The sequence below is a fragment of the Muscardinus avellanarius genome, assembly GCF_963383645.1.
Source record: "Muscardinus avellanarius genome assembly, chromosome: 3".
NCBI lineage: Eukaryota > Metazoa > Chordata > Mammalia > Rodentia > Gliridae > Muscardinus > Muscardinus avellanarius.
The window spans coordinates 109,688,542-109,702,826 of NC_137788.1; the positions used below are offsets into that span (position 1 = coordinate 109,688,542).

Consider the following 14,285-nt stretch of genomic DNA (forward strand, 5'->3'; position numbering starts at 1 on the left):
CTCAGAAGGATGTGTGTCTTTCCTCAGACTTAGAATTTAAACCCATGAAGAAACGTGTCATAGTTCCTGTAAGGCTTGTTAAGACACACGTTTATAAAGTGGAAGTCTTTCATGAACATGCTGTGTGTGCAGGAGGGGCTGTCCCAGTTAGCACTCTCACTGCTGGGCCCAGCCCCTGAGCCCACAGCATAGGGGAGCAGCTCTGGGGCCAGGCCCTGTGAGGCAAGGTTAAGGTCAGCTGAGCTCAGCGCGTGGTGGGAGGCAGAGGGGGAGACGGAGGCTGGAAGCTAGAGAGCCTCCACAGTGCACAAGGTCTCCAAGACCACTCTCAGTGACCCACCTCCTCCCTCCCCAGCCACCCGCCTAGGCCACTACCCAGTGCACCCGTCACAGTGGTTCACCCATGGATGAGATTGCAGCCCTCAGGACTGAGTCGCCTCACCTCTGACCATCAGCACAGGAGCTCTGTGTGGGGACATTCTGTAGCTAAAACATCACATCCCAAGTTCATTCTTAGCCCACACTGGCTATGTCTGAGTTACCTGGAGCAAGAAGACAGGTGGTTCTCTGAGCTGCTTTTCAGTTCTAGAAGCTGGAATCACACAGTCTTTAGAATTGCAGTAATTCCCCTCGATCTGAAGACTGTACTTATTTTTGCAGCCATGTCTAGTAATGAGACATTGGACCTTGTTTGTTTGTATATTACAATCTAGAGAGGTGGTGTTAATATTGTAGGATACAGATTGAAGTATATTTCTCCAATTTTATTTGAGAATGGAATAGGAGGAAGAAGGAAAATAAAGGCAAGGCATTTATTTCATGGTTAATAATCAGAATTAATAGTATTTTACCTTTGAAAAAGAAGACATAATTCCTATAGGGCTAAGTTCAAATTCTCTAGTGTTGAATATAAAACCTCTCACAATTTGGCTCCAGTTTAGTTTTCTGACTTGACGTGATTACATCACTCTTTCCCATAAACTGTTCTTCCAGCCCTTATAATCTGGCCCTTGAATTTCCTTGCTTTCCCCTGTCTTTTGGCTTAGATGATTCTGCCAGCCGGAAACATTCTGCCTGTTTCTCTTCCTAAGCCCTATGCGTGTCCTTTAAGAGAGTTGTGCGTGAAGCAGGGCAGAGGGCGGGAGCCTGGCCTGTCAGTGAAGGTAGAGAACCGGGGCAGAGCACACGTGTGTTGAAGGACACAGAACACCGGGCGCAGCGGCGCAGCGCGATCCCAGCACTCGGGAGCCGAGAGGAGAGTCAGCCTCAGCAACTCAGTGAGACCCTGTTTCAAAGTAAAAAAATAAAAGGGCTCTGGGGAGTTAGCTTGGAGGGAGACTGCCCCTGGCTTCAATCCAATACTGTACATTTTATTATATAAAATTATAGGGCTTGGGAACTGGGTAGTGTGGCAAGGGGAGGGCAGATAGAGAGGAAGTGATCTTTGGTGACTTTTTTCTGTCCTGGGTTTTTTTGGTAGATAATAGCACAAATCACTGAAATGGGGAACAACTTCTTAGTAAGAGGTGGAACCAGAACTTGGCCCAGGTGGTCTGAGTCTATGTATTAATTAATCATTATATTCTAAAACAATGATGATCTGGTGTGGTGGCGCACACCTGTAATGACAGTACTTGGAAGGCTGAGGCAGGAGGATCACAGGTTCGAGACCAAATCTCAGCAACGTAGTGAGACCCTCAGCAACTTAGTGAGACCCTGTTTCAATGTAAAAAAATAGGGCTGGGTACATCTCAGAGGTAGAATTCCCCTCTGAAGGAATTACCACATATACACACACAAAGATGTGGTCTTGTTCTCCAGAATTCTACTCTTTAATTGGGAGTTAATTTACATAACCATTTAAATAACAGTCATTCTGGGACATGAGGAATTAATAATACATGCCTTAGCCTAGTGGAATCTATTACTACACAGAAAAGTATTAATAATAAATAATATGTCAACTTGCCAGCTATCACACTCTTCTAGGTACTTAGTGCATCATGTTGTGAAATCCTTGCATCTGTGAGAATAGATGCCAATCCCATTTTTTAAAATTTATTTATGGAACTGGGATTGAACCCAGTTACATTCTACCCCCGAGCTACACCCCCACCCCTATTTTTCATTGTTTATTTTGAAACAGGCCCTCACTAAGTAGCTGAGGCTGGCCATGAACCTGCAACCCTCCAGTCTCAGCCTCCCAAGTACTGGGATTACAAGCGTGTGTCACCGTGTCCGGCTAATATTTCCATTTTATAGATGAGAAAACAAGACAGAAAAATTGTCCAAAGTCACACAGGTATGTTCTTTTAGACAGTAGATATATGCAATAAATGTTTGAAACATAGTTTTAAATCTTTGAAGAAATCTGAAAAGGAAGAACTGGTTGTCAAAATCAGCAAGCCATATATCATGAGAAGTGTCCGCATTGACCCCAGCTGCCTTCCACTGAGGGGTGTGCGTGTGAAGCAGAGAGGGTCTGGGCTGCTGCCGTGGCGGACACCTTGGCTCGCCCTGGTGTGCTCCCCCACACACGGCGGGAGTGTCCACGCCAGCCATCAAGGCCGCAGCGGCCTGCGTGCTCCTGGTCTGCTCAGCAGCCAGCAGTCCCCAGGAAGTTGTTGCTTTGGAGGACACTAGAGGGGTCTAGTCGCTTCCCCCCTTCCTTCTTGAACTCGAGCCTGCCGGCCGGCGTGTCCAAACCCCTCTGCAGCTGCTGGCAACTCGAGGACAGCCCGGCACCCTGCGATGGGAGGTTTGATGCGTTGCCACATGGGAAAACAGAAGGCAGCGGTGGCCCGGGAGGACTGCAGCCCATCAGGACCACAGAGCCGGCTGAGGCCCTCCAAGGCAGTGGCGGGAGCTGGGCAGTAGTGGACAGGGCAGGCTTGATGATTTTTCCTAGGGCTTTTCTTTCTTTTGGTACTGGGGGTGGAAACCAAGGGCATTCGACCTCCGAGCTACACCCCCTGCCCTATTTTTTATTCTTTATTTGAAACCGGGTCTCACTGAGTTGCAGAGGACCTCACTAAGTAGCTGAGGCTGTCCGCGAATCGCAGTCCTCTAGGTCTCAGCCTCCTGAATGCTGGGATGACATGTGCGCCACCACGCCCGGTGTGAATTCTTAATAGTGTTTCTCAGTATGAATTTAAACTGAAAGGACAACCATGATATCTTGTGTGACCATGATAGTTTTTGATATTAAAGAAGTATTTATGTTCAGGGTTGAGAACCCCTGGTTTAAGTTTTACATTATAATGAGTATGTTCTTTCACAGTGCCAAATTGATTGTAATTTCATATTGTTATTAAAACAACCATTGGTCATTTGCTTTTTTTACTTTATGTATTAATTTTATTTTCTTATTTGGCCTGAGCATAATTTTATCTGCTCATGAGCCATTGCCCCATGATGTGTTTTTATTTCATAATAGAAATTAGCACAAAGGGAGCAGGGCGTGGTGGTGCACACTTGTAATCCCAGCATTGGGAGGCTGAGGCAGGAAGGATCGCGGTTTGCGGCCAGCCTCAGGTACTTAGCAAGGCTCTTTGCAAACTCAGTGAGACCCTGTTTCAAAATAAAGAATAATATATAGGGCTGGGGGTGTAGCTTGGAGGTAGAATGCCCCCGATTCCATCCCCAGCACCACAAAGAAAAAGGGAAAAAAGAAACAGGGCTAGGGGTGCAGCTTGGAGATAAGATAGCCTTGGGTCCAATCCCCAGTACCCCACCCCCTAAAAGAGTTAGCACAAGGGAAAGTGGGAGGATAAAAATACTTACCAGTCATTTTATGTATTCTGAATCTATGAAAATATTTTTAGATCTTTCTTCTTAGTACTGAGATTTTATCTGGATAAAATGCTATTAATTGAGTTCTGCCGTTAGTGTGCTTTTTAAGTGATCTGAAACAAAGATTTTGACTTTATAAAAAGTGATCATTTTTACCCAAGACAGATGTTCTCAATAAACAGGTGTTCTGAAACATTATTTTAAGTTTTAGTTTTTCTTAATCTTTTGAAATACCAAACTGAGTTTTAAATGAGTGATGCCAAACTTTCTGAAAGCATGTTTTTTCCTTAAAGAAGAATTACAAATTTATATGGAGACTTAGTTGCTGGTTACCATGGTACCTTTGTTTTGCTAGATAGACCTAGACAGCTGTGGACGTTCAGCCGAGCTTCCAGCAGCCAGGCGTGGTGGCGCACGCTTGTAATCCCCGCGCTTGGGAGGCTGAGACAGGAGGATCGCACAGGCTCGAAGCCAGCCTCGGCTACTTAGTGAGGCTCTCAGCAACTTAGTGAGACCCCGTTTCCAAATAAAATATATAAAAAAAGGTCTGGGAGTATAGCCCGGAGGTAGGAAGCCTCTGGGTTCCACCCCAGTACCACCAACAGAGCTTCCAGCACCTTATGAAGTCCATCAGCTCTGACAAGAAACACTTAGTGGGCAAGGAAAGTGTCAATAGATCAGTGTTATGAGGTATGTAAGTCTTTAGGGTGATTCTCTTTAGAGAAGCATTAGGTTTAAAATAAAATAATTACAAAAGTGAAGATTAAGAGATTGGAAGGCCAGTAGTTTGGCAGGGGTTGGAAGAGTTTGTATTCTTTACAGACTGTTTTAAATTACAGATTTGTGTTTTCTGTATTTGTTAGCTAAGGGTCGGTATTATTTATAGATCATTTTAAATTACAGATTTATGTTTGCTATGTTGTTAGCTAAAATTTCATCTGAAATGGTTTTAAATTGTTTGGCATTTGTCCTTCCATTATTGAGCTACTAATGCTATGTTCATATGTTTTGGGTATTGTATATATTTGTAAGTCCTATTTAAAATATATGGTTCTCTGTGTTCAGTATAAAGGATTTGTAATATAAAAATTATTTTAGCATTAGTATAATTCAGAGGTGGAGACCTATAAAAATCTACATAAAGCAGGAAGTTTGATATGTGTATAGTTGAGAAAGGTTAATATGGAGCTATGTGTGTGTCTGTATATATGCTTTTTTTGTATATATATGTGGGTATATACTTTTACATGTGCATTGTATATACATTTATTTTTATATTTTAATTTGGAGCTGTGTGTGTCTGTGTATTACTTTTTGTGTGTATATATATGTACATATATATATTTTTACATGTGTGTTGTGTCTACATTTACTTATATAGTTTTAAGGCCCACGTTTGAAATGTTGCCATGTTGCTCGGGCTGGCCTTGAACCCCTGGGCTCGAGTGGGCCTCAGCCTCAGTCTCGGGGCGGGCGGCGGGCACGCCCCACAGCTGTCGTTGAGGTACAGGGCTGCTGGGCCTGGGGAGGAAGCACTGAGTTGGCGTGGCCACGCCTCTGCGGCACTGCCAGCCACAGTACTTGGTGGGGAGCAGCCCCGTGTGCTGAGCTCGCCTGCTCTGTCTGCAGAAGAGACTTGCGTGTGCAGCCGCGCCCACCCCACGCAGCGACGCGCCCTCTGACTCCTCTTCTTCTAATGCAGGTCAGACCGTTGTGCTGTCGCAGCCCACCATGGTGCAGCTCCAGGCGTCCAACCTGCTGTCCTCTGCCCAGCCTGTCCTCGCTGTCTCTGGAGGAGGTGCGCCGCTGCCCAATCACGTGGTGAACGTGGTTCCGGCCCCTGTGGTGAATAGCCCGGTGAATGGAAAACTTTCTGTGACCAAACCTGTCCTGCAAAGCACCACAAGGAGTGTGGGCTCGGATGTAAGTTTGAAGCGGAGTGATTTTTTAGTGCCTGACTTAAACAGAAAAATGGCTTCCTTGTTGCCTTGTGTTTTAATTTTGATTTTTATCTGTGTGTGTGGCAGTGGGGGTAGAACCCAGGGGCTTTCTACCTCTGGGCTATACTCCCAGACCTGTTTTATACTTTATTTGGAAACAGGGTCTCACTAGGTTGCTGAGAGCCTCACTAAGTAGCTGAGGCTGACTTCGAACCTGCGATCCTCCTGTCTCAACCTCCCAAGTGCGGGGATTACAAGCCTGCGCCACCACATCCGGCTTGCCTTTGTTTTAAAGTTTGGTATATTGCATGAAATAAAAGAGTATGCTGAAATTCCACATCCACTATCTGGTGGAAAATTTAGGTTAGGGTTTCCAAGTTAGCATCGAAGTGGAGAGGTTCTGACGGGAGGTGCAGCGCGCGCTCCTCTGAGGACCCTCTCCTCAAGTTCCCGAGCCCCTCCCGCCTGTCAGCCACTGGTATTTCACAGTCTTTCATTTTCCTGATGGAATGTCTTCAGCAGCTCCCCAGTAAAAGTCCATAGACTACATTAAGGCAGGTATGAGACTTAGCGTGCCAGATCTTGAAGGGCTTTCAGCACTGCATGCTCATGATTGCCCATCGGGATTCATTCTCTCAGTGATTGTCTGGAACTCTCCCTCCTTGCAAACCTTCACATTCTCTAGCTTGTTGCAGGGATTCTTGTTATGTATAAACCACAGGGTTTCCTCAGATCTGTCACTCACTAAAGCCAGCTGTAGCACTTACCACCTGACTCTTGCTTCCCTTCAGAGTAATTGGAAAACCTCATGTATTCCACAGGGACTGAGCATTATGGTCCTAAAATATAATCAAAGTTAATCAACCTAACAGTGGGCTCTCTAAAATTATGATTAGAGAATCAAAGCCTGTATGTTTTCTTTAAAACAAAAACGTAGCCAGGCGTGGTGGCGTACACTTGTAATCCCCGCGCTTGGGAGGCTGAAACAGGAGGACCGCGCAGGTTCAAAGCCAGACTCAGCTACTGAGTGAGGCTCTCAGCAACTTAGTGAGACCCTGTTTCCAAATAAAATATAAAATATGTCTGGGAGTGTAGTCCGGAGGTAGAAGGCCCCTGGGTTTCATCCCCAGTACCACAGAAGAAAAATAAATAAATAAATAAGTAAGTAAGTAAGTAAGTAAGTAAGTAAGTAAAACAAAACAAAAACGTATTTACTAGTTGGCCCTATAGCTACTTATCCTTCTGTAGGTCAAACTCTTGTACGAAGTGTCCAGGCTCAGGGAGTCTGTGAGGTGGTTGAGACTGTCGCGAGCTCTCGCTGACCACTGTCGGGCCGCTCCCTCTGGGTGCACGCGCGCGTGCGTGTGTGCGTGCGTATGTGTGTATGCGTGCGTGTCCTGCTGTAGAAACACAGCCAAGGAGTTTCAGTGGGAGATGGTGTAAAAATGCCTAAGAAGGAATGGTTCTGGCAGGCGCAGAGTGTCCAGGTGCTACACGGGCGCCCATGGCGTGTGTGCTTGATAACCAGTGATGTCAGCACGCGGGGATTGCGTGCCCTGTGAGCACCAGCACAGAATTAGGTTTGACTATTGTGTTGGTTTCTCTTGAGGAGGAGCTAGGCACAGTTCTAGGCACTAGTGCGCAGGATGTGTCTCAGTTGAAGATGAACTGACAAGGTGTTGGCATTTGTTTAAAATTCTCTGCAGGAAAGCCAGGCATGCTGGAATATGCTTGGGAGGCTGAGACAGGAAGATCGCAGGTTCCAGGACAGCCTCAGCAAGTAGTGAGATTCCTGTCAACCTAGCAAGACTTGTTTCAAAATAAAAATAAAATAGGGCTGGGGGTGTAGCTTGGAGGTAGAATAATCTAGACTTCGATGCCTTGTACCACTAAATAAATAAATAAAAAGTACATACATACTTTAGGCATGTGGTGAGCACAGACAGAGGAAACAACTTTGGGAAAATGTTGGTAATCATGGAAGCTGGGTGTTTACTTTTTCTTCCCTTTTGGTGCTTGGGAAATTCCTACAATAAGTAAAAGAATGAAAATAGATGGGCAGTGGGCGTGGTGGGCACGCTTGCAATCCCAGGATTCCGGAGGCTGAGACAGGAGGCTAGTGGTTCAAGGCCAGCCTCAGCTACTTAGTGAGGCCCTCTGCAACTCAGTGAGACCCTGTTTCAAAATAAAGAATAAAAAATAGGGCTGAGGTTGGAGCTCAGAAGTAAAATGCCCTGGGTTCCATCCCCAGTAATTAACACACACACACATACACACACAATATTCAATGATATTTACAGTTAAAAAGTTGTACAACCAATGACAGAAGAACATGCTTTTCACAGAAGACAAGAATGATGAAAGATTTTTAAAAACTTAAAAGGATCTTGAAAATATCCTTTGAATACTGTTTAAATTATGAACTTGGACATTGCTTGTATAATGTTCCCAAATAAAATTAACAATAGAAAATACTTAAAGGTTGCTTTATGTAATATGATAGGACATTTGAAACTTTTTAAATGACATAACAATGGTAAAGACTAGGCCTAGGGGTAATCTCAGTGGTAAAACTCTTGCTTAGCACGTGTGAGGCCCTGGGTTCAATGTCTTCACTGAAAAAGCAAAAGAAAAGGACAAAGAAGAAAGGTAATGACTAATTGGAACGTTACATAGGTCATCTGTGCATAGTCGTGCCCACCTGTAATCCCCAGTACTTGGGAGGCTCAGACAGGATTGAAGGTTCAAGGCCAGCCTCAGCAACTTAGTGAAGTCTTGAACAATGGAGTGAAACCCTGTTTCAAAAGTAAAAAAATAAAAGCTGGGATGTAGCTCTGGGGCAGAATGCTTCCGGTACCTCCTCTGCTCTCCAGAGGCGCAGGTAACACTAGGATTTGGGAGGCCTGGGGGCACAGCTTTGCTGGCTTTGGTGTTTAGCACTGTATTGGTTAGCCTTACCACTTCTCAACATTTAGAGCTGGTAGTGTTACACAAGACAGGCTCAGGCTGTGCAGAGCGTAAGAGCCCAGGGCTGCCTGGGAGCTTCCTCTCACCTGCACTGAGGTTCCCGTGCTTTTTCTCTTGGTCTGCCTGCACAGCCGGAAGGGAGCCAGGCCTCTCAGCTGTCCTGTTTGCTGAGGTTTGGCCGAGGCCTGTCAGCCGGCCAGCCTGCTCAGGGACCAGGTAGACCTGCACAGGAGGGTGCGGGAGAGTGCTTCCATCCACTCACAAGGCCTTGAGCTGCTTGACCTTAACTGTGTACGTGTTTGGGAGACTTAAGTTGCAGTAAATTGGGATAAATTTGAAGTATATGAATTCCTAATTCCAAATGGTCCCAGACAAAATGTTTTATCATATATAGGTTGTGTTTTTAAGCCCCAAAAATGTGGTGACTAAGTTATAATTCAGCAAAAAATTACATCAGTCTTTGTGGTTTTGTGGTGGTGGTATGGCTGCTTTTTTCCTCCTTCTTTTTTTTTTTGTTTGGCTGGTTTCTCTCCAGAGGCCTGCTGCCGCCATAGGTAGCGTTTTTAGCATACCATATTCTGCAGACTGCGTTAAGTGCCACATTTTCTGTTATGAAACAGTTAGCCTGGTTCAAATTAAAATTTTACTCTTCCTGCTTTTTGCTGGTAAATCTGTTTTGTTTAGCTCTTGGAAACTTCACCTCAGTTTTCAAGAAATATGGTTTGGTTTTGGCTGGGATCCTGATGGAAAAAATGAACACGGTTTCTTGTTTTAGTGGAGAAATTCTCCATGCACTTTCTTCATAAGTGGTGATCTCAGAACTGCAAAGTGGGCTGCAGAAGAGAGCCTGCTTATCGCCCTGGAGAGGGAGCGACTGAGAGTTGCCAGATGTCCCCCTAGGGGCTGGAAACGAGCCGTCCATTTCAGTCTGTGTTTGACTAACTGGTTCCACTTACCCAACATAATCCCCAAAGTTTATGAAACATTACTGCCCTGATCTTGTCAGGTTGTGGAATTATGTTTTTTGCATTATTGGGACAAAAGACCAGGAAGAAAGTAGAGAGACTATTCTGCACAATTCACAGTGGACGGGAGAGCTCAGCAGACATGCAGTGAACAGGGCCTGGAAGGTGGTGGGTGGACAGAGGAGAGCGGCCGATGAGGGGCAGGTGCAGGAGCGCCCTTCCTGCCCTCCCACCTCCCGGGCTGGGTGAGGGCATGGGCTGCACCAGCCCTTCCCGCTGGCGTGCTCTCTAAGCCCCTGACCATAGACCTTGGCCCCTTGAGCCGCAAGTGACCACCCTGGAAGCTGTGCTTGGTCCCCAGGGCCGCCATGGAAAGAGGTTCTGGGACAGGGATCCTGTCCCACTGTCTGAGGCTTTTAGGATGGTGTGGAGGACGGTCTCCTGACTAAGTTGGGATTCTGTGTTCCTCTCCTGTAAAACTGGGTGTGTAGCTCCAAGGTAGAATGCCCCTGAATTCAATAGAATGTCCCAGTACCCTCCCCTCACAAAAGAAGCCCAAAAAGGTCATGATATTTCTTTAGGTTGCAGAGCAGAGGAATCTCTCAGAAAAATTCCATTGGAAAGATTTGGAGACCTAGAAAACTATCCAGATTTTAGAGAAAAATTACTTCTGTGCTGTGTTTTAGGTTTCCTGCTACTAGGGACTCTGCAAATAAAAAGCATGCTTTGTTAAAATATTTGCCATTTCTATTAAATGGAGGCTTGGGGCTTCTAAAAATTTATCTTGAATAAAGATTTTGGCAGTTCAATTTCATTTGTGGTTCCAATAGCTTTGGAAAAGGAAATGAACCGGGTTGTTCCTTCACTAGTGACACACTGTGTTAGGACCAACTTATGTTAGCATTGGTGTGTGTGTAGGTGTGTGTGTGCGTGTGTGTGTGGGGGGGAACTAGGAATTGAACCAAGGACATTCTCATACCCTCGTGTGTATGTGTGTGTGCCCGTGTGTGTGCATGCGGTGTCGGGGCCAGGGATTGAACCAGGGATGCGCTCACACACACCCTGTGCGGCCATGCCCAGCTAGCATGCTTGATCCTGGGTCTCGTGGTTTGGCATCTTGACAAGGCTCATGAGTATTTCTAAAGGATGCGGTTTGGATCTTAGGTTCTACTCCTTTCCCTGCCCGCTCTCCCTGCAGCCTTCACTGGGACTCCTTTCAGGAAGACAGTCCTAGCCAGTGGCTCTCAGGCCTGTTTTCTAGTTGTGTGCATTTTCCCTGAGACAGTTCGTTGATGTGTAAGTGCTGACAGCTTTCGCCTGCTGCCTGTTTTACAGAAGTGGCAGCACTGGCCGCGCTGTCCTTGCCACTTGCCTGCCTCACTTATACATCTCAGCAGTCTTTCTGTATGTGCAGAGAGGTCATCTGATTCCCTCTCTCTCTCCCTCTGTCTGTGCTACACCCTCAGCCCAATTTTGTGTCTTATTTTGAAATTGGGTCTCACCAAGATGCTGAGGGTCTCACTAAGTTGCCAAGACTGTCCTTGAACCTGTGATTCTCCTTTCTCAGCCTCCTGAGTACTAGGTGTAATTACACCTGTAATCCTAGTACTGGGGATTGAATCCAGGGGCATCTTACCTCTAAGCTACACCTCCAACCCTATTTTTTTATTTATTTTGAACCAGGGTCTCACCAAATTGTGGAGGGACTCAGTAAGTAGCCGAGGCTGGCCCTGAACCTGAAATCCTCCTGTCTCGGCCTCCTGAGTACTGGGATTACAAGTGTGCACCACCATGCCTGGCTTCTGTCAGTATTTTAAGGTTATAGAGGTCCAACAAATTGATTATGTGTCCTGATATGGGAATGTAATAGTTAAAACACACTATTCTAGTCTAACTTTCTTTTTACTTATGTATAAATAGATCCCAGGAGAAGTTACAATTATTCTATTTAAATACTAGTTATGTTGCTAATTTCTTACTGTGCCTAATTTAGAATTAAACTTTATCAGGCTGGGTGTGGTGGCGCACACCCGGCCTGTAATCCCAGCATTTGGGAGGTGAAGATCGGAGGATCGTGGTTCATGGACAGCCTCAGCTACTTAGTGAGGTCCTTCACAATTGAGTAAGACCCTGTTTCAAAAAATAAAAATAATAGCCGGGCGTGGTGGCGCACGCTTATAATCCCCGTGCTTGGGAGGCAGAGACAGGAGGATCGCGCAGGTTCGAAGCCAGCCGCTCTGGCTTATGAGACCCTGTTTCCAAATAAAAATATAAAAAAATAGGTGTGGGAGTGTAGCCTGGAGGTAGAAGGGCTCCAAGGAACCCCAGTACCAAAATAAATAAATAAATAAATAAATAAATAAATAAATAAATAAATAAAAATAGGGCTGGGGGTGTTGCTTGGAGGTACAGTGCCCCTGGGTTCCATCCCCAGTACCACACACACAAAAAAAAAGAATTAAACTTTATCATATTTATTGAACTCAGTGAGATTCTAAACAACCTAGTGAGACCCAGCTTCAAAAACAAAAAAATTATATGTATATTAAAAAAAGGGCTGGGAGTGAAGCTTGGAGATAGAATACCACTGGGTTCAATCCCTAGTACCACACGCACACAAAAATAGAAAAACCACTTGTTCTGGGGTCTATTTTCACTCCCATGGGTTTTACTTATTCATACTGTTGTTCCCCTCTGTTTTTATTGGTCATAGTGAGTATTTTCAAAACATTGGTCTTTTTCTATGTGAAAAATGCATGCCTGGCTGCACATGTCCTTTGTCTTGTGAGGCGAGTGGATTGACGGCCTTTGAAACTGTACTGCTGTCTCATATGCAGGTGCTGTACTGTTTATAGGAACTCCTCATCCTCGTTCAGGTTCTTGAAGGGTGTGCCATCCTCAGCCTCCCCCATCCCACACATTATTGAACTTAAAGTGAGCGGCCTTTCATCTGACGTGGAGCATAAACTCCCATCTGGGAACTTCTCCTTTATGTGTGAGCGCAGTGCTGTGTGCACTTCAGCACTCCCGTGTTAATTATGGACACGGTGTTCTCAGTCACAGGAAAGGTAACGAAGAGTAACATCAGACCACACGGAATGGGACTGTCCTGAGGATGGCTTGAAATTGGAGCACAGACCCATCACGGCTCTGCTGTGTGCGCGTGCCCAGCAGTGCTGAGGCGTGGGATCGTCCTTCTGAAGGAGATTTTATAGAGGATGGCCTGTGAGATCTGCCTACTTGTGAAGTTTCCATTAAAATATATAGATGCATAATTTATGCATCTTTTCCCCACCCTTTCTGGTATTTTATATAGTGTTTTCTTGTGGGTTGTGATTGAAAGTCTGTCTGCAGTCTTTGGTGCTGGGAGATTGCTTGATTTGTTCAGCATACACCTATTTCTAGATTAATATTTGGGTGGGAATTGTATTGTTACTTTAAGAGAAATTGACAAGAAGCTATCTAACTTTATTTAGTGATTGGATTATGAACACCCACACAGTAGAATGTTTATTTTTCAAGTTCACTACAATATACATACAAGTGGTCAATAAACCTGCCATTTACCTACTTGTACTGATAATTTAATATTCTCTAAATTGTTTTTTATGGACTTAATTTTGCCGTCTTTTGCCCTGGCTCACGTAGGAGTGATGTTTAAACAGTGTGCTCCACAGCTTAGTTTAGAAAACCTAACAAAAGCAGCATCAGAGACCATTGAGACCGCTTGAGTGTTCTGCTGTATCCAAAATGATAAGGGCATAAGATGCTCAGAGAAAAAAAAAATCAGCCAGTTATTGGAGTTCAGTGGGCCTTGGAAGTTTGCCTTTAGAACTGCGTTAGTGGAGGAGGCGTTTCAAATGAGAACAAGCGGTCTGAATAAGAACGCAGCCAGCCAGCGGCGCGGCCTGGAGCCCCAGCTGCTCAGGAGACCGAGGAGGAGCAGGCAGGGCCCAGGCCAGCCCGCCCGGCAAGACCCGCCTCAAAAGAAAAAGGGGAGAGGCTGGGTGGAGCTCGGTGGTGGAGTGCCCCGACGTTCAATCTCAGTGCTAAGGTAAAAAAAAAAGTAGAGCAGTCGGCTCGCTATGCCTGGAGAGTGTGCAGCAGCCTTAAGTGGGAAGACGACGCTCTGGCGTGATAGTTGGCGAGTGTGGCAGAGTGTGGCCAGGGGCGGTCCTGTTAAGGAGGCCGTGAATGTCTAGGGGCTGCTGGGATGTGTGCTAGCTCGTGTCCACGGTGGAGCAGTAAGAACATTTGGGCAGAGTTATTTGAGAAGTGGTGGGGTGTGATGGAAGACAGTCCTGTCAGTCAGGAGCCGGTAACCGCAGTCTGGTGAGATGATCTGACCTGTGCCTGTATCGGGAGAGAATGGTGGGAACAGAGAAGGGGATAACTAAGTATTTTCTTTTTCTTTTCTCTCTCTCTCTCTCTCTCTCTCTCTCTCTCTCTCTCTCTCTCTCTCTCTCTTTTTTGACAGTATTGGGTATTGAACCCAGGGACATTCTGCATCCGAGCGACACCCCCAGTCCTATTTTTCATTCTTTATTTTGAAACAGGGTCTCACTGAGTTGCGGAGGGCCTCAGTGTCTGAGGCTGGCTTCAGACCTGCCATCCTCCTGTC

General features: G+C 45.6%; 1 protein-coding gene across 1 annotated transcript in view; it reads left to right on the plus strand.

The window, feature by feature from the left end:
- The window catches only part of ATF6 (activating transcription factor 6), a gene marked incomplete at both ends in the record, with an annotated part of 124,035 nt that overhangs the window by 20,592 nt on the left and 89,158 nt on the right, over positions 1–14,285 (plus strand). Inside the window, one exon of the mRNA XM_080690437.1 lies at positions 5,500–5,715. Coding sequence (XP_080546563.1) covers positions 5,500–5,715 — 216 coding nt within the window. The remainder of the gene's footprint in view (positions 1–5,499; positions 5,716–14,285) is intronic.